The sequence below is a fragment of the Nelumbo lutea genome, chromosome 1 (genome assembly GCF_056320005.1).
Source record: "Nelumbo lutea isolate HS-2025 chromosome 1, American lotus-T2T, whole genome shotgun sequence".
NCBI classification, from domain to species: Eukaryota; Viridiplantae; Streptophyta; class Magnoliopsida; order Proteales; family Nelumbonaceae; genus Nelumbo; species Nelumbo lutea.
Genome location: NC_142684.1, coordinates 68,780,113 through 68,806,123, shown reverse-complemented (window position 1 = coordinate 68,806,123; position 26,011 = coordinate 68,780,113). Strand labels below are relative to the sequence as shown.

The window sequence follows — 26,011 nt, the reverse complement described above, 5'->3', positions numbered from 1 at the left end:
GTATCCCAAGCTGTTACAAGGTGGGTCAGTTCGGCGAAGTGTATTCCGAGCTGTTACAAAGTGGGTCAGTTCGACGAAGTGTATCCCGAGTTGTTAAAGGTGGGTCAGTTCGGCGAAGTATACCCCGAGCTGTTACAAAGTGGGTCAGTTCGGCGAAGTGTATCCCGAGCTGTTACAATGTGGGTCAGTTCGGCGAAGTGTACCCCGAGCTGTTACAAAGGGTGAATTTGAGCCCCCGATAGGGAGTTCAGTCCGCTCGTGTCTCCTTGTTCCCGCCTAGACTTGACCCCTTTTGCCGAGCTGTTGTTTCTGCCACCTATCACGTAATAGAGTGGTCGGGCCAAATCTTCCTTCATCAGGATGTACCTCACTTCCAATGACATATAGGTTGCCGAAGTTGATTGAACTCCATTGTTTCAGAGTTGCTTTCACATGGGTCGCCAGTGATGTGAAGAGCCTAGTCTAGACTAATATTTTGCTAAATGGAAGTGGTGCAACACCAGAAGGGAACATCCCATTTCTTGATTTGATCCACAACTATTAAGTTGCAGAGGGTATTTGACATATTGATGCCACAGGAAATTAAAAAATATATTCTTAATTTGTTTTTCAGAAATACAGGTAGCAAACAACGAATATGCATGGGAGAGTGGTAAAGAAAAGTATTATGAGACAGTTGTTGCCTTGATGTCAGATCAGAATGACATTGATCAACTGAAAATATTGGCTTCATGTTTTTAGGATTTTGTGATTAAATATCTTTGGGACAAATATAATTCTTAATGGTCCCATGTCCTGCAGATTTGCTATTGTATCTGGTCCAACAATACCAATCATTGGCGAGGGTGATGAAGAGGCAAATGACAGGTAATCTGATTACCCTCTCATCTTCCCAGGTTCTCAAAGTCCTGTAAAGTTCCATTTTGCACCCAAATGCAGATCCTATCTATCTAATAAATGTGGTCACAGCTACCTATCTTGTCCCTTCACATATCATCCTTACCAATGGAATCTCCATTTCATACGCTGCTTCAGATTTCTGTTTACATGCTTCTCATGTTACCCAATGGTTCTTTTTTTTTCAGTTTTTGTTATTAACCCCAAGCTTTACTTCCAGTGGAAGGGTGGAAACCGTTAAATTTTATTAGATATCCAAAAATACCTTACCCCTTAGAAGCTATACAAGTTGGTCATTGGTTCACATAAACAATCAGCCCAATGACCACTAAAAGCCAAAATCAAAACTGACTCTATACCATCTAGTAAAAGGAAATTTCTTTTTCTTTTATTATCAATTCAACTGTAATTAAATCTAGAAAAACTAAGTTCTGTAACTTAAAATTTTACAACTTTATCCATAGATCTAACTTGTCTTAAACAGGTATGTGGAGCAGCTGGTTGCTAGTGCTGAAGCTACAGTCAAGGAAGTTAAACATCATTGGTATATTTGTATATACATTATGACTTGGTTTTTCTGGTCAAACACTTGTTTTAGGTGGCTCATCCAAACAAAATTGTTGTTGGAGGTCATTCATGACTGCAAATCTACTAGCACATTCTCCTCAACTCTTCTATTGTGGAATTGCTCGCTCTGGGGCTTACAACAGAACACTTACTCCGTTTGGTTTTCAGGTAATAGCATCTTATGACTTGTCTAAATCCATTTTTCCTTAACAAATTGTCAAGAGCTTTTGCTTTTACTCTCCTTATCGACAATGATTTGCATTTCATGCCTTTTTACTCTATGATGTCACTGTTGTAGAATGAGGACAGAACACTTTGGGAGGCCACTAGTATTTATGTTGAGACCAGCCCTTTCATTTCATCCAATAAAATTAAGAAGTCTATGTTACTTATTCATGGGGAAGAAGACAAAAATCATGAGACATACAGCAGCTCACCTATATAAGGGCTTCAACCCCACCATTACAAGGTACGTGCAATATTAGCTCTCTATCTCTCTTGCTTACAAAGCTTTTTAGCTCGCAAATACTCTTCGCTAACTTAGGCATTGGAGTGCCTACACCGGGTAAGCCACCCCGTGTCCTCTTACCATATTCTCTTGTAGTTTGATCGACCACCTAAGTAAACTGACGTCTGAACTTCCATCCAATTAGGAGCAACCGGATCATACACCATCAGGCTATTTGGTAGACAGAACTATAGAAACAAAACACAATCTATCACGAGAGCATATTATTACACCAAATAGTGGTTTTTCATTTGATAAGGAGCAGAAAGCATATGCAAGTATGACACTGAAGAATACTAGAAGCGGGGATGCTAGGACCACATTCTCTCTGCTTGCATTGTCACTTGTAGCTTCTTTTAACTAACATGACATGTCTAAGAGTCACTACAAAAAAAAAGGGTTTTCACGGCGTTAGACAAACGTCACCAAAACTACAATAAATGTCGTTGAAAACTTTCATCGACGTTTGTACAAATGTTGCGCCTATAAAAGACTCAAAATGTTTTCGTGTCGTTTGTGGTGATTTTTTGTGGCATTTGCAAATGTCGCTAAAACCAACATATATGTCATTCAGACGCACCGGAACTCTTGTTTTTTTGTTATACTAGTTTTGGTGACGTTGAACAAACGACACCAAAAGTGTATTTCTTTTTTATTTTCTATTTTGTTTTTTGTTCGTATCCCAATGGTTTTAAATTATCTGATTTATACTTAGGCCCCATTCACTTTTTGGTAAGTTACTTATCTAGCTAAATGCACTTACCCAAGTAAGTGTTTCCTTGGAAAGACTTGCCCAGGTAAGTGCATTTACCCATGTTCTTTTATTTCCGGTGTAAATAAGGCAAAGACTATTTTAGTCACAAAAATCCATTATTACAAGGGGTATTTTTGTCCCATTCAAGTGTTGGCAACTTTCCCCTAAGGTGGAAAAGTTATTTACCCACCTAGGAGCCCAAGAAATTAAACTTTCCCTAATCCCCACATAAACCTGAAAAAAGAACATGGAATTCTTGGTCAATGGGAATCAAAATCCCATTGACCAACTTTTCTCCCTTTTCAAATCTATAAAAGGAACGACCCCTTAATTCATCACATTCATCCATATAATCATTCAATTAACAATATAAATATATATTAAAATATAACAAATTAAATTTCAAAATTATAATTAATAAATAAAGTATTTGCTATTAAACATTTATGTTTAACCAAAAAATATATATGGAAAAAGAAGAAAAATATATCATCCAAAATGAAGGGATTTCCCCTTTGCATTGGCATTCTCCTTCTCCGTACTTATTGCATGTGCATGAAAAAACCCTATGTCATGTATCTGTTCAATATCCTACAAAAGACAAAATAATGATGTTATTTTTTTCACCAAAAGATATAGACCTAGGTATAACATAAACTTTTTAACAAATATAAACATAAAGTTAAATTTGACTTATTGTATGGCGTTTGATGATGAAGCTACATCATGGGAGTGGAGATCTCTAGGTGGAATGGGAGTGTTTTCTGACCCATGACTCTGCACAAGGGAAAATATAGCTATAAAGATATATTTCATAAAGAAAATATAGCTATAAAGATATTTCATAATCTAGAAAATTCTATAATGAATACTGGTCAAGTACGTATACTTAAATTTTCATGACAAACAAATCCTCTTTCAAGAGTTTATGTGTTAGGCCAAAATTTTACCATTACACCAAGGTTCATGGCATTATAAATATAAGTAGCCCCTCACACCAAAAAAGTAGGAAGGGCTCCCATCCAGATAAGGTGTATAGTTATTAGGGTTTGAACTATACTTTTATTTTTTTTTGGGTGAATTATTAAAACCACCTCTGAATTTTTTGGTTGTTGTTGAAACCTCCATTGAAGTTTGGTAATTTCAATCACCTCCCCTGAAATTTGTAACATATTTGCATGTAGACCCCCTTTGTTAGAATCCTCTAATGAGAGGCACAAAAATGTCCAAAATACCCATACAATTATTATTGAAGCTGTTTTTTACAGAAAAAAATAATACAAATTTTATGAACAACTAAAAAAGAAAAAAGAAAATTTGAAGTTGCAGCTTTACCTTTGAGCGGTTGTCATAGTAGAAGTTCAGGACTGTTATCAGTCTTGAACCCTAATGGATTTAAGGATCGAAAATAAGAAGAAAAGTAAGAGGAAAGAAGAGAAAGAGGGAGGAGAAGCAGTAGAACACAAGAGTTGAAAGGAAGAGCAGAAGCTTAATATTCTGTCGCCGCCATTTTAATTAATATTTATAGGTTATGCTCATTACATGGAAAAGACAAGTCTGCTTTTATTCTTTACATAACAAATAGAACAAAAAATAAGACTGAAATAAATAACAACTGAAACAACTAAATAACCAATAGCTAACCCTAGGCAGACTAGAACATCTTCTACCCTACGAACACAGTGGGACCGTAGCTGTGGGGCCCACATCAGTGTTCTCTACAGACATAAAGGACAGATTTGAAAATTAAATCAGTTATAGAAAAGAAATTGAAAGGATTTAAGATAACAATTCACATAAAAAAATTAAAAATTAAACATTTTGGTCAAAAGTAACTGCACGATTATTTAAGACACTCATGCCGATTTTTAAAAGATTCTAAGAGAGGGGGTTTACTAAGGAGATGATTATAATTACCCAACTTCAAAGTTGAGGAGAGGCTTCAACAATTTACCATTTCTCTCTAAACCCATTAAACCCATTTGGGGCGAATTTCAAATTCTCACTAAATTCATCGAGTCCTCGGGTCTCCAAATAACACCGTGGCAACATCTATCTATAATTAACTTGTTTGGGCCGGACACATCCTTTCTAGTTGCAGACTATTCATTGCAGAGCAATCATCATTTGTTATAATTCATCGAGTCCTCGTGTCCCCAAGAACACCTCATATCCAGACTCCAGCCATTGAGTTGAGATGAAAGCATCAGCCATTACTTTTTTTTTTTTTATAAATAAGGCCCCTCCCTTATTGTCTAACGCATATAATGCTTATTAACTTCTACATTATCAAAATCTAGCACTAAGCCCATATTATATAAAATGCATTCAAGGCTGTGCTGAAAGAAGTGATTACAAATGAGCGGCTGTGCTGAATGCCCTCTTCACTTTGTCATCCTACATTAATTTTAAATTTTTAATAGTTTTTTTATTCATAAATAAATATGCATTTTAAATTGTCAAAATTAAATTTTAATATTAAAAAAAAGCATTATATGTGACTGTGTGACTGTGTGAGAGTTTATGTGTCCAAGCATTATATGTGACCCTGTAAAATCAAGCCATGCTCTGGCCCATCCATAGAGGATATCAAGGAAAGTGTGACTGTGTGAGAGTCCATTCTGGGCCCCAACCTAATTAGTTGGATCAGCCCACTTTGCTGAACCATTTGATTACAGATCCACCCACTAATGTTTATAGTCTTGTAACCTCTTGGTCCATTTCCCTCATGTAATCTTCTACATTTCTCATCACACTACCTACGCACAGTTAGTTTCACTTTTTCACTTTCACCTATACAAAATATGTCTTCGTAGGATCAATAATGGCGAGCGGTGACGGTGAGTGAGACAGTGAGCCTCGGTTCTTCACCATGTGGCACAGCTTTTCTGACTTATTTCTCTCCTTCATAATCCCATCACTACATGCTCAACAGCTGGTGCTCAACATGACCCCAAGGATAATGTTATTTTTAACATTAGTTTGTTCAAATTTGAACTACCTAGCTTAAAATTGCAACCTATTTGTTTTTAACCATAATTTGCGGTCCCTTCTTCCTTTGTACTTAATTATTGCAAATTTTGCACCGCTTACATCCTAGCTTTCTTATGTATAAAGTGGTGGGGTCACTTCTTCCCTCTTGCCTCAATTGTTTTTTCATATAAAGCAAGATCTTATCATTTTGATTGCCATTTAGAACAAATAATGGACTGTATACTCTCTTTTCTTAAATACAAATATAAATAATTAAGTTAATAAAACAAAAAGGAAGCTCATCCTTGTGCTAAACAGCTTGACTCAGACAACTTATTATGGTATATCAGTCTTAATTAGAGTTTTTTTTTTTTTTTTGCATATTAATTACATAAAAAATATAATATTAGAGACCTTATCCCCATCTTGAACTTAAATTATGCATTTTTTTTGTTTTAAAGGGTTCCGTTGGAATAAGAGTTCATTCCCAAATGAAGGGAGAAGAAATGGCTATTCCCTTAAATAAGAATGAGATTCTCATTCTATCCGACCAAATAGTTGGAATTGGAATGGTTGGTTCTAATTCCCATTCCAGACCTTCATTCCCGCAACCCAAATGAGCCCTTAATTTTACTTCATTTACACTTATATCTATAAACAAACAATGTAAAATTTAAAGACAGAATTTTCATTTTAGTTAACCCATTTTGAACATATATGCTTATAGCTGAGTGCAAGTGAAATTGTATTGTAAACGAAGTAGGCCGCCTTAACAGAAGCGTTGTAAACGTCATACATCTAGTAATTAATATTCGTGCTGATGTGCTGTCCAGACCTTGTGGGTTGGTTCCATCTCTCTCAATGAATGAATGAGTCCTATTTAGATGAATGAATCATTTTGCATGTCCAACCAACATGGCAATTAAAGAGTAAAGACAAGTTAGTCCACATATCTGGCTTGCTGTGCTGGATGACTCCCACCACCCCTTCTCATATAGCCACAAATAACAAGAAATTGGCATTTTCAATCCAGAGACTGCTGTCTGTGGAGTGTTGATGATATATCAAATATCAAATGGGTCACTGCCCCACTGGCTGTCTGCCCTCCCAAAAACTAGTCAATGTCTGCTTTTAATTAATTACATTATATCATCCTTTAATACGTTTTACTTTTTATGAACCCATCCAGTAATATTGGATAGAATTTGAATTCAACACGTCATAATCCATCTCCTTTGATCCTTTCCTTTCCGATATTATGCTCTTGGGCCTTGCGCTCGAGACCTGGCCCCGTTAAAAAAAAAAGAACACTCTAGCTCTCTCCTATCTCACCGGTACTGAGAAGTAAGATAAAGGCCGGACTTCCTCTCACGGGGAAATGCTTTTGCCACCTGTCTAATTTGAGGACTATTTGTACATAAGCTGGGTTTTGTAATTACTGATAACAGCAGGAGTCATGCTTGGACACATGTAAAAGCAAACAGGGAGAATACAACACACACAGCATTTAATTGTACCTGCAACAGAGTGGGATTTATTTCCAATTCCACCGTCTTCTCTTTCCCTCGACACAGTGCTGCTTTTATTTCTAACCAAACACAATTGTTACAGTGGCAGATGAGACACCATTGTTTAGATGTTAGAATGGTGGTTATACCTAGAATATCACCTGACGAAGGGAAATTTGGCCCGACCTCGTATCAGGGAGACATGTTGATGTGACTCGGCATAAGTGATAACTCAACATGATCAGATCGGCACGTGGACGTGACTCAACATAAGTGACAGATCAGTTCTCTACAAAGCAACCTCGGGTACCCTGAGACCCCAAACTGAGGTCACTCCAGTATCAAATTGTGACCATGATAACGATTTCAAATCTGCTACAGATCGAACCCGGACAGATGGACCACTTCGGAAATAATCCACCTTGAGAAAAGCCTACCTCGGTGCAAGATCATCTCAGTACTAAGGCACTTCGACATTCAGAGCAGAATAGGTCTGAAGAGCACGGGCTCAGGTAGCTCGCCACCAAGTTGCTCGGCACTTCATAGGCAGCTCGCTACTTAGTCAAGCCGACCTCCGCATGACAACCCCGGGGATCTCACCACCGTACCCCGCATCTTACAGGACCGTACTTTGTAACGGCTACATTAGTTCACCCACTCCCTGATACAGGTGGAAGTGGGCAACCTTACCGGATGGTGGCATTATCCCCACCTAACACGCAAACGGATCCCATCACAGCGAGGATCCAGGAACCACTCCACCAAACCCGTGTGGACTCCGGTATATAAGGACCTCACCCCCCAGGGGCGAAGGTATGATGTGTAATCTTTGCTCTCTAGCTCTATAATTCTCTGATATCATCTTTAAGCTCTCTACTGTGTGCTAACTTAAGCATCAAAGTGTCCCTACCGGGTAAGCCACCCCAGGATCTCTGATTCATCTCTTGCAGGTTACTCAGTCCCCGTCATTGCTGGCAGCCAGATCGTCTCCAGCAAGGAGCAGCCGGATTATGCCACATCATTTGGCGCCGTTTGTGGGAACTCGCTACTAAAAGCCCTTGATTCCATTTTCAAAATCTCAAGCTCAAAATCAAATCCATGGCTTCCTCTAGTAACGTCAGACAAAACAATGAAGCGAACATCTCCTGAGGGCAACCTCAGTTCCCGTCTGTTTGCATAGGTCAATTCACCATACTGCTTACTGCGGCTAGGGTCCCAGTGCTGATGATGCCCCAAGCGACTGCACAAGTGAACGCGCCACTCCCTCCTATATTTTGCACGACATTCGCTGAACCCTCTGTGGTTATGTGGGATACGCTACAAAAGACTAAGTTCTCATCTCCTAAATGACAAAATTCTCTTCGTCCAGAAAGCTAAGTTCACTTTTTAGAAACTAAAGCTCTCGCTTTATAGTTTCCATTTTTTATGAACTCAAAGACTATGCAGGAAGCTAACAGACTAAGCAGCTCTACCGACTTTACTTTCAATTCAGATAAAACCTTGTCAATCCTCTTTGCTAGGTCCCCTCTACAAAGATGAGCTCTTTGTGGCTTCTGCGGGAGTTGACGGCCAATAGACTGCATGGACGCCCTTGCTGGTTGATCCTTCCAAGGCTCCCATGCGAGCTGGCAACCTAAAGTCAGTAGTGCTGCCCCCGTTGGTCGAGCTCCCAGTAGCTTCTTATAGGAGTGGGTGACCAGCATCACGAGGCTGATGCAGCACAGTCATAGCTCTAAGGCGCCCACCTGGCAACCTGGCCCAGGCACGAACTGGCGAATTGATAAAAGACTTCCTCACCACTTAAGTCTCAGTCACCTCTTCGGCATGGGCGAGCTAAGTCCCAGTCGCCTCTTTGGCATTGTCACCTAAGTCCCAGTTGCCTCTTCGGCATGGGCGAGCTAAGTCCCAGTCACCTCTTCGGCATGGGCACCTAAGTTCCAGTCGCCTCTTCGGCAAGGGCGAGTTAAGTTCCAGTCGCCTCTTCGGCATGGGCGAGTTATGTCCCAGTCGCCTCTTTGGCATGGGCGAGCTAAGTCCTAGTCGCCTCTTCGGCATGGGCACCTAAGTCCCAGTCGCCTCTTCGGCATGGGCACCTAAGTCTCAGTCGCCTCTTCGGCATGGGCACCTAAGTCCCAGTCGCTTCTTCGGCATGGGCACCTAAGTCTCAGTCGCCTCTTCGGCATGGGCACCTAAGTCTCAGTCGCCTCTTCGGCATGGGCACATAAGTCCCAGTCGCCTCTTCGGCATGGGCACCAAATTCCCAATCGCCTCTTCGACATGGGCACCTAAGTCCCAGTCGCCTCTTCGGCATGGGCACCAAATTCCCAATCGCCTCTTCGACATGGGCACCTAAGTCCCAGTCGCCTCTTCGGCATGGGCACCTAAGTCCCAGTTGCCTCTTCGGCATGGGCAAGCTAAGTCCCAATCGCCTCTTCGGCATGGGCACCTAAATCCTAGTCACCTCTTCGGCATGGGCACCTAAGTCCTAGTTGCCTCTTCGGCATGGGCGAGCTAAGTTCCAGTCGCCTCTTCGGCATGGACGAGCAAAGTCCCAGTCGCCTCTTCGGCATGGGCACCTAAGTCCTAGTCGCCTCTTTGGCATAGGCAAATTACCTCTAATGCCTAAGGCATAGACATCTCGGGTATAAGTCCTACGATGTCTAGTCCACCTCAGCATATAATAACAGGTTAAATTCGTAAGGGACAACTAGCATCTAAATAAGTAGCCTGTGCACAGATAATTTGGGGTAACAAACACTTAAAATTTTTTACTTTTCTTGCCCCGCGATGTCGCTCACCTCGGCGTACGTTACGTGGAGTTACCTCTACTAAGCTTTTGCAGACAATTCAGGGTGACAAACACTTAGAAAATTTTTCTATTACGGTTATCCTTACATATTGTCTAGCTCGGTAGCTCGACAATTCGGGTAACCTACACATTTTTTGCCCAGATCAGAAGTTATCTATACTCAAAACATCTTTTACACGAAGGATTAGTCAAAAGATTGGTATTTCATTCACAAAAAGGTGCAGGTACAGAGATTTTGTTCTAACCCGAGCTCGGCGGCTTCGGGGTGTACATTCAATACAAGAAAAGAAAAGAAAGCTCAAGGATCATGGTTAAGATTTGTCAGCTGGGTCAGTCTCCATACGATCTTCCGCGTTCTCCTGGTTCGAGGGGTATTCCTCATGGACCTCATTATCACTTCCTTCCTCTGACGAGCTGGGCTCTGCATTAGTTGCCTCTGCATCCTTGGGAGTAAGTTTAGATGCGGAGATGGCTTTGAGATTGATGTCGGGGAACTTCTTTCTCATCACATACTAGTACAATTTGAAGCCAAAGCAGTAGGAAACCGAACCATACTCAACTTGGAGATCGTGGAAATCCGATGATCGCTTGAAGTGATCAATAGCCTAGCTTCGTGCCTCTTCAATAGCGGTGTCGAAGATCCAAGTTCACTCTTGAACCATCGCTTTGAGATCTTCAACTTCTCGTCGAAGCCTCATTCTCTTATTGATAAGCACCGAGTTCTCCTTGGTTAATGCGGAGATCTGCTCCTGCTGTTTCTCTTTTTCCTCAGTTAAAGCTAGAATTGGCTCCTTCTGGCCTCGATCTCCCTTCTTGGCCTGGAGCACCTCGCCTTAAGCTTTATCAAGTTCGCGATGCAGTTTCTGTGCCTCCTCTTTGGCTTCCTGAAGCTGCCTCAAATGAATCTATGACTGACACATCAGAGCGTGAATGGCTGAGTTCACGTGGAAAGGAAAAACCAAGGTAAGTACATTTTGAAAAATTCACAAAGAAACAAAAATATAAGGTAAAAGCACCTACCACCATGCAGTGGCTGGTGGCCCGACCCCCAAGCCGAGCCGTAGGCATATCGGCCCAATCCGCGACCTCCGTAGAGAAGATGGCCTCCTCGCTCTTGCGAATCCCGAACTGGTGAGTCAGGATACTCCTTTTCGGAAGCTCATATCGGGGTCTGGAAGTGCTCGCCGGCTCAGGAGGCTGAGCAAATATTTTACATCATTTTATCACTTAAATGGACTCATTACTCTTGTATTTTGATTCAGGGCAAGAAAGAAGGCAATTGGAAAAAAACAGGGCAATTCGGATGATTTTGCACAGTTTTGGAAATAGTCAGAAATCTGGGCATAACTCTCAATTCCGGACCCCGAATTGGACAATTCAAGAGGCACTAGAAAGATGAAAGAAAGGCCCACAACTTTTATGTTTTAGGTTTTGACAGATTCGGTCCGCATAGAATACCAAATCAGGCCCGAAGTTGGAGCAAGTTCGCAGCCAGACCCATTTCACAGCTGAAACCCAACTCGCAGAAGAGTCTTGTAGCAGCCCAACTCGAATTCAAGAGCCTAAAGTCCCAATTTCGAATGTAACTTCCAGAAAGAGAGTCTTATTATATTTAAATTCTTGAATTTAATCCTATCAAGATAAGAAGATTGGATTAAATCACTAGATAAGAGATAGGATAGGATTAGTTCAAAACAGATTAGGACTTTTTAATTTGAAGTTAATCTCCTAAAAGGAGTTGGAAAACAGCCCTCTCCCTCTTGCTATATAAAGAGGGGGGCGGACCAGCTCTAGCATCACTCAAGCCAAGGATCTAAGAGATCATTCAAGCAACTCAAGCTACCAAGAGAGCAGTTCGGCCACTGAGAAGCTGAGCATGGAGAGTTTGAAGATCATGAGTAGCTAAACTTCTCTTTTCTGGTTCAAGGGGGGAGGTTCGATTGAGTCATTGTGAGGTTCTGTATTTGATTTAAGTTCTTGTTTTCTAATTCAAGTATTCATTGATTCTTGTGCATATTTTCATTGGATGATTAATGTTATTTAGTTCTTGTTTTCTAATTCAAGTATTCATTAATTCTTGTGCATATTTTCATTGGATGATTAATGTTATTTAGTCTGACAAACTGAATAAATGTTGATTTTTCTACTGCTATCCATGATTTGGTGATCCGTAATTGTCACGAATAATGGTACAAGTAGCAATTAGGTTAATATCTTTTTGGGTCAATTGTTCACGACAGCCTTTGACCAATGCATTGACATGTTTTAACCTAAAGGGAATCGATGGAACATAATTCGATAATTGCAGCTATCTTAATTATTGTTATTTTGGTTTAACTATTTTCACAAAGCTTAATGTTATTGCTAGTTGACATGGAACGCTATCGTACCCAGTCGATTAGTGATAAGTGTTGATCGAATGTTGGGTTTGGTCAGTTGATTTAGGAGAACACAATGTTTATTATGGCTATCCTAATAAATCTAAGGTTAAATGCTTGAATTGCAAGACCACCGAAGTCTACCTATGATCGATGGCCAATTGACTAAACCGAACCCTTGAACCAGAATTCAGTAAGACTGATTACTTCTTGTTAGTTAAATTTGTTATTGCTTTCTTGTTCTTTTAATTTTAGTTATTTAATTTTCTCACTCAGTGATAATATTCATTCGGCTGAGAGATTATTGTTAGCTCCCAGTGGGATTCGACCTAGTACCACTTTTACTGCAAATATTTTGTTGTGGGACTAGTACTAATTTTGAGGGCTTCGACAACCCATCACTATCCGAGGTCATAGTTGAGGGACCAAAGTCGTCTGGGTTCCGACCTCGGGAAGAAGATGGGGTCTCTGTTCTAGAGGACAGTCCCTCTTCCTGAACCTCGGTCTCCCCGAGCCTAGGTGGCTCATCCTCGGGCACCGACACCCCTTCCAGAAATCGAAGATGGGAGTCACCCAGCGATGAACTGGCGTCCCCCGAAGGGGCCATAGTTAGCATGATGGCACCCTCGAACTCACTACTTAAAAGGTTGTCTAAACTAGAACTAGACATACTTAAACCAATAAAATACAAACTTAAGAAAATTGCGAACTCACCAAGAAAAGAAGGGAGAGACCTCAAAAAACTAAGAAGGGGTGGCGAGCTGAGGGGTTCCAATGCGACCTCAGAACAAACTTGTGAATTTGTGGCGAGAAAAATGAGTCTCAGGTCCCCCCTATTTATAGCCACTGTACCGGAGAAGCAACGGTCGAGATCAAAGCAATCTAACGGCTCTGAAGAAAATCGGTTGCATGACCTTCGAGGTCGAAAACAGTTTAGCGTGTTTTTTGGCATCCACGGAATTTATAGATCGCATGACATCCGCGCGTAAACCGCACGCGACCCATCTGATAGAGCAGCCTGGACTTCGAGCCAAATCCACTTGTCACATTGTGAACTCCCCGCACCAGGTCAAGACCCCTAGCTCGGGGAGTGGGGGCAATTGATGAAGGGAAATTTGGCCCGACCTCGTAACAGGAAGACACGTGGACGTGACTCGGCATAAGTGACAATTCAACATGATCAGATCGGCACGTGGACGTGACTCGACACAAGTGACAAATTAGTTCGCTACAATGCAACCTCGGGTACCCTGATACCCCGAACTGAAGTCACTCCGGTATCACATCACGACCAGGATACGATATCAAGTCCGCTACATATCAAACCCGGACAGATGGACCACTTCAAAAAGAATCCACCTTGAGACAAGCCTACCTCGGTGCAAGATCATCTCAGTACTAAGGCACTTCGGCATTCAGAGCAGGATGGGTCTGAAGAGCATGGGCTCAGGCAACTCGCCACCAAGTAGCTCGGCACTTCACAGGCAACTCGCTACCTAGTCAGGTCAACCTCCACATGACAACCCAGAGGATCTCACCACCGTACCCCGCATCTTACAGGATCGTACTCTGTAGCGGCTACATTAGTTCACCCACTCCCCGATACAGGCGGAAGTGGGCGACCTTACCGGATGGTGAGATTATCCCCACCTAACATGCAAACGGATTCCATCACAGCGATGATCCAGGAACCGCTCCACCAAACCCATGCAGACTCCGGTATATAAGGACCTCACCCCTCAGGGGCAAAGGTATGATGTGTATTCTTTGCTCTTTAGTTCTAGAATTCTCTGATATCATCTTCAAGCTCTCTACTGTGTGCTAATTTAAACATCGGAGTGTCCCCGCCAGATAAGCCACCCTGGGATCTCTGATTCATCTCTTGTAGGTTATTCAGTCCCCGTCGTTGTTGGCAGCCAGATCGTTTCCAGCAAGAAGCAGACGGATTACGCCACATCATTCACCGTCCCAAGTTAAAACATAAAAACTATATATATATAAAGCATTCTATAAAATATTCTAATTGTTTTCTCAAGTGTTAACTCTATGGCGTCTAATATATTGTCCTCTTTGCATCAAAATACCAACGGCTGATGCCACGCTGAACATCATTGTGAGTTGTGACACTACGGAAGGAGATTGAAACTATCCATGTGATTACGCATTGAAGTATATTTTAATTGTCAATGACCAATGTTGTTCGTAGGTGAAAGAAAATCGTAGTTTAAAAAATGCAATTCGATCCGATCACAAACTCTTTGTATTGATCTGGCTGAGAAATTGGTCTTTTTTTTTCTTTGTTCTGTGAGCTTAGAAATCGACCTGTTCCGTCGTATTTCAAAATTTAATTCAGCAGTAATGCTGGTAGAATTCAAAATTTAATACGGGGACAACAATAGGAAACTGCAGTAGGTGGAGCATTGGAGAGTGACAGCACCATGACTAAGTCATCGAAAGAGTGTTACTTACTTCTTAATGCAAATAGAAAGTGTAAGATGTTCTTTTGTAGATGAAGAAACAACACAAGATGGAGAGTTTGACTTGATTTTCTGAACTAAACTATGAATTATCTTACTACTTTTACTTAATAAACAGTATTATAATTATATCAATAGACATGTTTGCACGCCTCTTCAGTGGAATCTTAATTTGGGAAGTTATGTAAAACCTCCCCTCACTATTCATTTGTATGTTATATACTTTCTCTAGCCGGCCCCACCCAGCCTGACCCGTTTGGTGTAACAACTGAGCTTGTACAGATTCCCCTTAGTTGGTTAGAGGTCAATCCGCCTCTCAGTGAGCCTACACAAGTTTTATAGTTTTTTGTTCAAAGAATGACCTCACTGTCACACAATTGCCTGTATCTTTCATCCTTATCTCAAGCCCTCCCTTTCTCTCACCGTCTCTTTTGTTTCTCTATGTTTCGTGAAGTTCTCTTCATTTAAAATCTGGCTATTTACACTTACAGTCATTCAATTCTTTTTTGCTTTCTAAGATATCAGAGTTCAGTTTTACCAGAAATCACCAAAGCCTTTTCCCAACTATATGTCCACCATTCTACCGTGTTCAACCTTATCTTTCTAAAATCTTAACGAAGGTGTTAAAGGCTGGATATTCGTTATACAATCATAACAAGCAAGAGTACGCAGAAATTAAGGGGCCAAATAAAGTAGGGCTGCAACTTGGGTTGGGTTATTAGGGTTGAGGCTTGACCCAATCTAATGCAACCAGAACCGGACTTGTCTTCATATTTTTGCGAATGCATATACATGGACGGTCTGGTTTGCACCTTCTACTTTTGAGCTTTGCGTTGCTGCAATCACCTTGGAATTAGGCCCCCTGTAGGCTATGTTTGGTTTGAACTTTGAAGGAAAATTCCTTCAAACCAAACATATTGAGGATGGTTTTTATAGAAAAAACAATACAAAGTTTGTAAAAAAAATAAGAGCTCAAGGTTGCAGCTTTACCTTTGAGTAAATTTGAAAAATAGAGATACCTGGGGTAACCATTGATATGAAGAAGAATTTGGGAAAAAAAAATCCTTTTTGGTAAAAAATAACTGGGTGTAGTTTAGACATTTTCATACATCTTGTTAGAGAATTCTAACAGAGAGGGTTTACTTACAATTGTGTTATAAAGTTCAGGTGGTTTAGGGGAGGTTTCAGCAACTACTAGAAACTTGGGGAGGTTTCAACAATTTATCATCATTTAAAGTCAAAATTGGGGTTTTGTGCTTTATAACTATCAAAAGATTCAAAACACAAACAAATCATGAAACTTATCCAAACGCGACCATAGTAAGAGTGACCAAAAGTATGGCTTTCTAACAAAGGATCGGTATCCGTCACCATGAATACACCTTCACTAACCCACTTTATAGTCTCACCTAACACCTTTTAGTAATGGCATTGGCACTACTGCTTCAATTGAAAAAGCATTAAGCCTCTATTTTATACACATATATTTTTCAAACTGTACAAAGAGATGTGCAATAAAGCAAAGAAAAAATGAAAAACAACCACCTCGAATCCTCATTCCCCTCTCCACCCTACTTTAACCCACCCGACAAGGCCAAGCAACTCCCCCGCGACAAGCATGGAGGGGGGAACAAGGCAAAACAAAAAATGTTGAAGGAAAAAGATGGTAGAAAATATTCCTCAATCCACCTAGCTACTTGTATCTATTCCTCTCCGTACTAAAATTAAAAGAGGAGAAATCAAACAGCAAAGAAACAATAAAAGAACAAAACAATAGCCTGTCAATTCTCCGCTTCTTCACTTCAAAAGATGCTGCTGCAGCTGATTACGACGATAACAAAGAATTTATTTTTCGTCAATCACCTCGTCATCAACGTCGATACCGTAGAACAAAGGATCCTTAAGGAGGTCCGAGGCAGATGGTCTGTTCTCCGACTTGGCCAGACACTTCTCTATGAACGCCCTGACTTCTGAATCCTTGACCTTGTTCAAGGCCTGAGGTTTCACCCCGGCTGTAACCTTCTTGTATATCTTCACGACGCTGTCGCACTCGCTGTATGGTATCTCTAGCGTCACCATTTCCAGCACGCACATACCGAACGAGTATATATCCACCAACTCAGTGTACTCCTCCTCATACAGCTCCGGTGCCATAAACTCCGGTGTCCCCAGCACTGAGTGGGCCGCATGGCTCTTCCCCACTATCGTTGCTAATCCCAGATCTCCAATCTTCACCTGTCCAATGTTTCCGTTGATGAAGACATTGCTGCAATTCAGATCTCTGTGGATGACGCAAGGTTCGTGAGTGTGGAGATACTCCAGACCCTTGAGAATCTGCTTCGACCACTTCTTCAGGGCCTTCATCGACACATGGCGATGCTTCTTTCGATATTCTCTCAGATTACCCGACGTACAGACCTCTGTAATGAAATTCAACGTGTTCTGCTCCTCGTCCATCCACACATTGTACAGCATAATGATGTTGTTATTCTTCAAAGTCCTGAGCAAACGAACCTCGGAAAAAAGGCGATCTATAACCGAAGCATCCTCGATGAAATTCCTCAGTCGGACCTGGTTCCATGCCACCTCGATTCCTTCCTCCTGATCGAACGCGCGATAGACCTTTTTCACCGCGCCAGCACCAAGCAGATCGCTATACCGACCGTATCGTCCCGTGGGATCCACCTCCACGAAAGGCTCCGCATCCTTGTCGGATGGATCAGGAGTCACACAAGGCATCGTCCGATGTCAAGATGAGCCAACGATCACCAACACCGGGAGAGAAACTCCTAGTTTCTGGATCTTAAACCCTAAAACCAAGATAAACGTTCAGACACATCAAATCGGCAGAAACGACGACGAAGAAAAATCCAAAGAAGCTCAGACCGGACGAAATGAAAAGAAAAAAAAAATCAAGCGTTGGAAATCGAAGCTCCATATACAACGATGGCCATGGCTTGGAACTCTCGACTCTCAATTGATCGAAACAAGAAAACTGAAAAGATTATTAAATTATAAAATAAGAAGCAGAACAGATTACCATGAAAAACGACGTTAAAGCTTCTCCGTTGTACGAGATGCCGGGAGACATCTATCGGACTTTCTTTGATCTTTTTCGATCCTAGGAGTGACAGTAAAACAACAAAAAGGCAGACAGAGAGGCTGAAAAAAAAAATCTTTCAGAAAACAAACAACAGCAGCACTGAAGCACAAAATAATGGAAAGAGAAAAAGATTCGGTAGAACCCTATTTATAGACGGCGAACTAGGGCTTGCTTAACGTAAGAGTTAATCGTAATAGAAACCGAGTTAGGGTTAAATTGGTAAAGCGGAGCGGAGTTTTTGACGTTATCAGGAATAAGAATCCTAATCCTAATGAGAAAACTCTTATAGGATTATTAGCATTTAGCAGCGGATTTGACAATATCTACCTTCCCAAATTCACATAGAAGTAGAATATCCTCTTCCTTGGAATCTTTCTAATTTTTCTTTTTTTCTAATCTAGATTTACCTTCTTGTTCAGGGAATTTGCCAGCTGTACCAAGGAAATGGAAAGGATCATACAATTGGAATCTTTTTCATCTAAATCTAACGGTCGTACATTCCATACTCAAGCATAGACTGAAGACTAAACGTGTAATTTGGACCCAAATTGGAGGATAATTACGCGATTGTACTCGTTTTCCTTTTATTCCCAGGAAAGTAACGAGTATCGTAGTTAAAGTGGAAGGATAGGAATCCCACTTAATGCTCTTTCATCATGTGAGGCTGTGACCTGTGTAGTAATTAAGATAATTTATTTTTTTTAAGGCAAGATTAATTTTTAATTGAATTTAATCTACAGTTTCACTCGTAATACGGGAGGCTAATCGTGATTATCATGTGAACGTTGGCGGTCAACAGTGAAGGTTGCCTTCGTCATAAAGGATGTGGCTGGCGATGAATTTACCATAAGACCCTTCCAGAGTACGTGGTCAACAAAGATGGAAGCTGTAACTGAAAGGTCTATCTGGGATTTGCGCATACTGGGGGGAATTTGTTGACCAAGTTTTCACACGTCACGGCATCCGGAAGGAGTCAACAATGTAGATGGATACCGGCGGTCAAAAAAACCTGGCTAGAATAAAGGGAAGTTGATCAACGGTATAGACGGTCCTGATCTACAAGATGGCTCTCTGTACTCTATATAATATAACTACGTGAATTGTTCCCATTCCCATATCACATGAAGTTGGCAAGAGTGATGGGCTCACGAGAAAACATGGTAAATTTAAGAAATGTAATCCATAGGGTGCATGAACATGTAACACATCCCACTAGTTATCGACTTTTGTACTTAAAACAACCAAGAATCTCTCTTTTCCGATTTCTCCCACTCTCTTTTAAATACTTTCCAGTTTCCAGGGATACTGGTAATTTAGATGAAATTCAAGTAGTCCCATATTGGGTTTTGTACCTAAAACTCAAGGCTATACTGTAGACACACGCTCTATGTAAGTTATTACTTAATGGCATAGTCCCATATTGGGTCACACTGCTCTTTACGTGCCGATTCAGGCTTATTTTGTTTAACTGAGTAATGCGCTTACTCGAGTGAAAATTGTTCTTTTGGGTAATACTTATTTCATTTATTCGGTTAGATCGGGCTGGGCTTTACCTCTATACTAATAAAATATATATGTTCAGGTTCAAACTCGAGCATGGCCCAATCATCGGGTTTAGGTATTGAATCTGAGCCCAGTTCTCATAAAAAGCTTGAAGAATGGGTCTGAATCCGATCTGAGCCAAAAATTTGACCAAAAAATAAAAGATTTTTTTCTATTTTATTCAGTTAAAAACTATTTTATTTATATTAAAAGACCTCAAAATCTGAAAAAAAAATAATGAAAATTATCACCATTATATAAATATATTTTTATTATAAAATACATTATCAAATTGGGCTCGAACTAGGCTTTTTTGAGAAAGCATGAGCCCGGCCTGAAAAAGTCAGGCTCGATGTTTTAGGCCCGACCCGAGCCCGATCCCACGGGTCTGAATATGTCTAATAAAAGTTAATGTTAATAAAACATAATGGAACACATTTGCCCATTTTAATTTTTTTTCTTGTGTGAAAAAGTTAATTATCCACCTAAGATATGGATAAGTTTTATTTGGATAAATGAAAATCCCTTTACTAGGGGTGGCAATTTTACCCACAAATCCGGGTCCCCGACCCAATCCGCCCCGAATGGGGGTGGATTTTCCCCAGAAACAAATGCATGCGGGTCGGGTTCGGGGATTTTTTTTTTTTTTTGCCCCAGGGATGGGGCGGGGATGGAGTCTGCCTATAAATCCCCGACCCCGGTTGTAATTTACAATTATACCCCTTATATAGTGTATTAAATTATTAGGGTAAGAGTAATACGTTCAGTCAACAATGTTCACTGTTCTTCTTCGCTCGCAGAGGTAGAACCAGATTACCAGAACCGCAGTTCGCAGTTGCAGTGTCGCACAACCTTCACAGAACACAACCGCCGATCGCCGGGCGTCGCCGCCACCGTAGAACCGCCGACTGTCGGCCACCGATCGCCGTAGCACAGTGCACAGAGTTGTGGCTCAGTCTGCAAGAGACCAACGTTTTTGTAGACTGAGAAACTAAGAAATAAGAAGTCTCGTTCGTTTGCCGACCGCCGGGCGCCGCCGCTACCGTATAACCGCCGACCACCCTAGTACAGAGCAAACCAGTTTTTGTTTTGAAAATAGCTCTCACTGGTACTTTTCCTTCATGACTTCTGTTGCTTCTTTTGTTGAAAGGTTTCCCTCTAAATGTGAATCGAAGTATGCTTTTACCTTGTATCATATCAAGAGCCTTCACCTGCACTCATACAAAATATTGTTTCAATCTAAAAGAAGTTGCTTCTTCCGTTTTTATGTTTGTCTTTTGTGGTCTTTCGACCATTTAGTAATCTCGTCAAGGCCGATTGGCCGAGGAAGGATGGAGTCGATGGACAAACAAAGAAGACTGAGAGAAGTGCGGTTTAGGGTCTTCAGACCTCACAGAGGTAGAGAAAGAGAGAGAGAGTCAGGGTGATGAGTACAATAAAAATGCAGTAAAACTCAGAGTAATTCAAAACAAAAACAGGAGCCATCCCTATTCGGGACTGGTGCTGGGCACAACTCAAAGGGTTAGATATTGAGAGGGTTGGCTCTTGAAACTCAGAATTTCAAGAGGGACTGTGGACTGTGGTCTGTAGTGCTGGGCACAACTCAGAGGGTTAGATATTGAGAGGGTTGGCTCTTGAAACAGTTTCAAGAGGGACTGTGGTGCAGTAAAACTCAGAGTTCATGGTTAGATATTGATGGATTCCAAAACCATCAAGGCTCGGAGTTCATGGTTAGATATTGATGATGATATTTCAATCTCCTAAGGTGTGGGAGAAAAAAAATTTATGCCCGATTAATCTTTTCATCATGTTGAGTTACACAGGCCCTAGTATGATTGCTTTAGAATAACCTTAAATCAATTGCTTTTCTTCCAAACTTAAACTTATTAGCATACGAGTAGCTTGAGCAAAACTTTGACTTTTCCTTTGATTATAGAGTTCTTTATACTAAAAATTTATGCCGAATGCATGGTTATCAGTGAAGGGCTTATATTACCTTAGGGTTCTCTCTTAGTAGCCTTAATGCATGGTCATGGCATGACATCTCTTAGTAGCCTTAATGATTTTGTATTTGTTATCATCAAAAAATATAATAAGATGAACAACCTCCCCCTTTTTTATGATGACAAATTATTGGATGGAATTATGGAAATATTAAAATGTATAACATATTATGAAGCATGTTTATCAGCAAGCAAAGTTTAACGTCATATTTAGATTTTTCTTACAAAGTTCCCCCTTGGAAGAGTACATGCATGCTCCAAGCCAAAAGGTTGTTTCGTGAGATATTTGATAGTTTTCTTCTTTATTGATATTTGATAGTTTTCTTCTTTATTGATATTTGATAGTTTTCTTCTTTATTCGGATTGTGATAGTTTCCTCTTGTTTGCAGATCACCCCGTGGACACCGTTCAAAGAGTCCTAGGAGGAGATACTGAGGCTGGGCTAAGGTGTAGCCCGTGTAGGGCCATTTGGTTTGTCGTTGTGGGATTGGAATTTAGAACCACGATGAAGGATTACGGTTGATACTTGTGAGTCGTGAGTACTTGATTGTGGCATTTTTTTTTTTTTATTGCGGGACTAGCTTGTAGTTTTTTAACCCATTCTTATATTTCCTTTGTATTCCTCTTCTTTAAAACATAACATATGGTGTTTGAGTTAAATTAAATACTTAGAATGTGTTGCAGATAATGGTAAATTGCCTGGATTCAGAGCTCAGATTCCAATTTTCTTCATCACAGACTTGTCCACCATGGGACTTGATTTATTCTTGATGGATGCTTGGTGTTTATACTTCATAGGTTCTACTCTCGTGCTAATGAGCTACTGGTTAGGTCTTCAAATTGGTCAAATTGATTAGTGCAATGTGATCATTTTTATAGATTAAGGAAACAATGCAGGAGCTTAAGAAAGAATGATAATCGATTCTGGAAAGGACAACACTTCACTAGTTGGGTTTTTGGATGGAATTGGGTTTAATTGGTGATTGGATAGTAAGGATGTAAACGGATTTGAACTAATTCGGATGCGGTATATACAGTAATGTCAATGTGATCATTTAGAATTGGATACAGTTATCGGGGCGGGGTGGGTACATGTCAAGGATTACTCGTCCCCAGAATTTTGGTTGCAGGGCGGGTACATGTCGGGATTCCCTATCCTCGAGCAGGGGATGGGAGTTGAATCTTCACCTCAATACCGGGGATGGGGCGGGGACAGGTGTGGGGATTTTAGCTATGGGGCGGGGACGGGGAATGCCTGCCCTGCCCTGCCCCCCTGCCATTCCTATCCTTTAATATGGGCCCATTACTTAATGCAAAAAGAACATTATAAAGTTGATGAATGAAAAAGAGATATCCATTGACCAATTCCCCCAATCCAATGACACCCAGGTAGTAGTGTTCAATTGGAATAGTAGTTGATACTTTTTCATAAAAACTATTATAGCACAAAAAAAATGATCAATTATCCAATTAACCAAATTTACCCCACAATACCAACGAAGAACGGATCTGATGGAGAAGGTTATGTAGATGGTCTAGGTTCGGTTAAAGAAGTGTCATTTTCTAACTAGAGGACTAGAAAGTCAAAAAAAGTAGGTTAGAGGATTTGCGATATGGTAGCGTACATTTGAGTAGAAGGACGATAAGGTGAGAGGAGAGGAATCCGTGTTGCAGTTACTGATACATATGAAGAAACATGTGACCACCCCAACCCAACTTGGGCGCAAATATTGTATTCAACCAGCACGCAAAACCATGTGAATTATTTTATTTCATTCATCTCTACCCGGTTTAAAATAAGGGCCCTTTGTATTCCAGTCCTGAATACAAATTGTTTGGCTGAATTCAGCTGTTACTTTTTCCTGTTTAAAAATATGAGTGTTAGAGTTGCCATTACCAATTTGCCTGCTTCCAAGTTCCGATAAATAAAGTGGAAGCGACCGATTGGAATCGCATAAGCTCTGCCTGCCTATCTTCCGTTGACGGCAAGTATTGCAACAGTCACGGGCGGGTGCTGCTGCCGTATGTCATCTTATTTCATTCTTCAAATTTCAAACTTCAAATGGGTAGGGTGTGAACAAACTGCATATGAAGGAAGAGACGAAGGGATTACAATTGAGATTTTTTTGGCCTTTTCCTTTCGGATTAGTTTTCTCGTTTATTAAATATATATTTATTTTATGAGGAGAGTTCTTAGTGTTTACATAGTCATTGCACCAATCATCTGATGGACTTTTCAAGAATAATAAAGCCCTGTATTGGGTTGACCGTTGATCGGTCCATAGCTGGGTGGATTGTCTGCGCTTGGAGGCGAAGGAATTCTCAACGGTTGTGGACGTTGACAAATAAAATATATCTATTTTATTGCCTTGTTATCTAATCCTAGGTTACGTAATTTCTCAACGGTTGTGGACGTTGACAAATAAAATATATCTATTTTATTGCCTTGTTATCTAATCCTAGGTTACGTAATTTCTCAACGGTTGTGGACGTTGACAAATAAAATATATCTATTTTATTGCCTTGTTATCTAGGATTATTCGAACCGATGAAATAATCCTATCAACTGGACGAGGCCTAGGTGGAAGGACGAAGCCATGCATCGAGATCTGCAACTAGGAGAAAAGGTCAGAGGCCCGAGGAATTGTTCTTCGGGTAGGTACTCCAACACTCAAGTTAGTTGGGTAGAGAAAGAGGTGGGCAAGCCGAGCTGGTGAAATAATGTTTGTCCAAGCAGAAGAGGTAGTAAATAGAGGTGTTTAAAGAGTGTTCTTCCAAAACTCCATTACCTCGAGTGGGTAATACCTAATTATAGTTGGGTGTCCGTGTTCTAGATGAATAGAGCTTCCATGGTTGTCGGGATGAGGTCGTCCGTCGAGGTCTTTAGGAGGTTTCTTCTTCCCCGATGGAGTCCGCTTCCTTGTCCATGCAAGACACTCCTTCTTGGTCGTTCTCTTCCGTCACACAAAGTGTCGACATGGCTTGAGAGAGAGGACGACTGCGGAGGTTGCCACATAGCATCCTTGGCCAACTCAACCATCACCCAAACACCACTCCCCCAGTTCCAAAGTTGAGGAGTGTAGTGCTTGGCCACGACTGGGTATGGAAGAATTCTGTAGTCCTTGGCTGAGGAACTTTAATTTCTTGGAGTTGACTGGCCCAGAGCAAATACAATTTACTGGGCAGATCGGTCAGTTCAACGCTCCCGTCGTTTCTGAGATGAGTCGGCAGACACGCTGTTTCATCTTCCCAAGGTCACGTGCGTGCAATGTGCGGCGTCGAATCAACGTCGTTGATCTAGTTTGATTTCAACCGTTGGTTGCCTTTATAAAAAGGGGGTAGGAGAGCCATTTCACTTTGTCATTTGCGAAGAGTCTGTACCTTGGAGTTCGGCTAACGTCCCTTGCTTGATATCTCAGGTGTCCCAAACTTTTTTTTTCTTGGATAAGATATCTTTCACTTTGTCTTCCCTTTTCATTGGTTACACTTCGGGGGGGGGGGGTGAGAGTGAGGGTAGTCCTCGGAGTGAGGCGGCCGAGGTTAAGGCACCAGAGACCGCTACCAATGTGGCTGAGGTCAATGACGAGGGCAGTGCTAAGGTTCAAGAGATCGGTGTCGACGAGGCGGTTGAGGTCAATGTGGAGTCTGAAGAGTGGTTTGCCTCAGCTTCGTGTAGCATTTCCTTAGCCGACCTATCTCTGCTCTGGGAAGTGTATCACATTCCCGAGGAGTATGAATTGAGGTTTCTTGGGATTAGGGAGAAGGCCACTTTGGCCCATCCCAGGGAGATTTGTGTATATGTCCACAATTTGATAGCCGACCTTAAGTTCTCTTCAGATCCTGGGGTAGTGGTCATCCTATGGTGGTATTGGGTCCTACCTGTTTAGTTGATGCCAAATTCGTTTTGGTACCTAGTCGGACTGCTTTACTACTGCACTCTTAAGGACATTGAGATCGCACTACCAATGTTTAGATATTTTCTCCACTTGAAGAAGTACAAGCAAGGGTACTACTACTTGTTGGGCAAACCACCAACGTGCTTGTTGGGGCTCCCTCTTCCATTAAGCACTGGAAAGAGGGTTTTTTCTTTGTGAAGTGCCGAGGAGGTTGGTCATTATCCCTTGCCCTATCTGTTCCGAGGACCAAGGATAAGGGTCCTTCTCAAGCCGAGTTGTTAAAGGAGGAGATAGCTGTTGTGAGGAGGATAATGCGAGTGCACATTGAGGAGTACAGTTTGTTCCGATTATTGATCATGGTTGGGCTTATGTGCCCTTTGGCCAATCAATCCCAGTATGGCCCGTGGGTTGCGTAGTCTTTTTTCTTCTTCTTTTTTTTTTTTTTTTGAGCTTGTCTAACTATGATGAATTCTGTTGGTACAAACATGGATGGAACTGAGGAAAGAGCTCGGCATATGGAAGGCACAAGCAGCTAGGACTTTGGGCATGCAGCCCAGGGGCATGGAGCTTCAGCTCGATAGGGGAAGAGGCCAAGG

At 41.2% G+C, this 26,011-nt stretch overlaps 1 protein-coding gene and 1 long non-coding RNA gene across 2 annotated transcripts; one reads left to right on the top strand and one right to left on the bottom strand.

The window, feature by feature from the left end:
• Positions 1-16,315: 16,315 nt before the first annotated feature.
• Positions 16,316-18,097, bottom strand: LOC148875122 (Protein kinase superfamily protein). The gene is made up of 2 exons (XM_088980645.1): positions 17,912-18,097; positions 16,316-17,681 (listed from the first exon to the last, which is right to left on the bottom strand). The coding sequence occupies exon 2, from the start codon at positions 17,608-17,610 to the stop codon at positions 16,717-16,719; it is 894 nt and encodes a 297-aa protein (XP_088836771.1). The 5' UTR covers positions 17,611-17,681; positions 17,912-18,097; the 3' UTR covers positions 16,316-16,716.
• Positions 18,098-20,281: 2,184 nt separating this feature from the next.
• Positions 20,282-22,269, top strand: LOC148875121 (uncharacterized). Its single transcript, XR_016110872.1, has 2 exons — positions 20,282-20,624; positions 21,909-22,269. It is a non-coding gene; the product is annotated as an uncharacterized LOC148875121 (long non-coding RNA).
• The last annotated feature ends 3,742 nt before the right edge of the window (positions 22,270-26,011 follow it).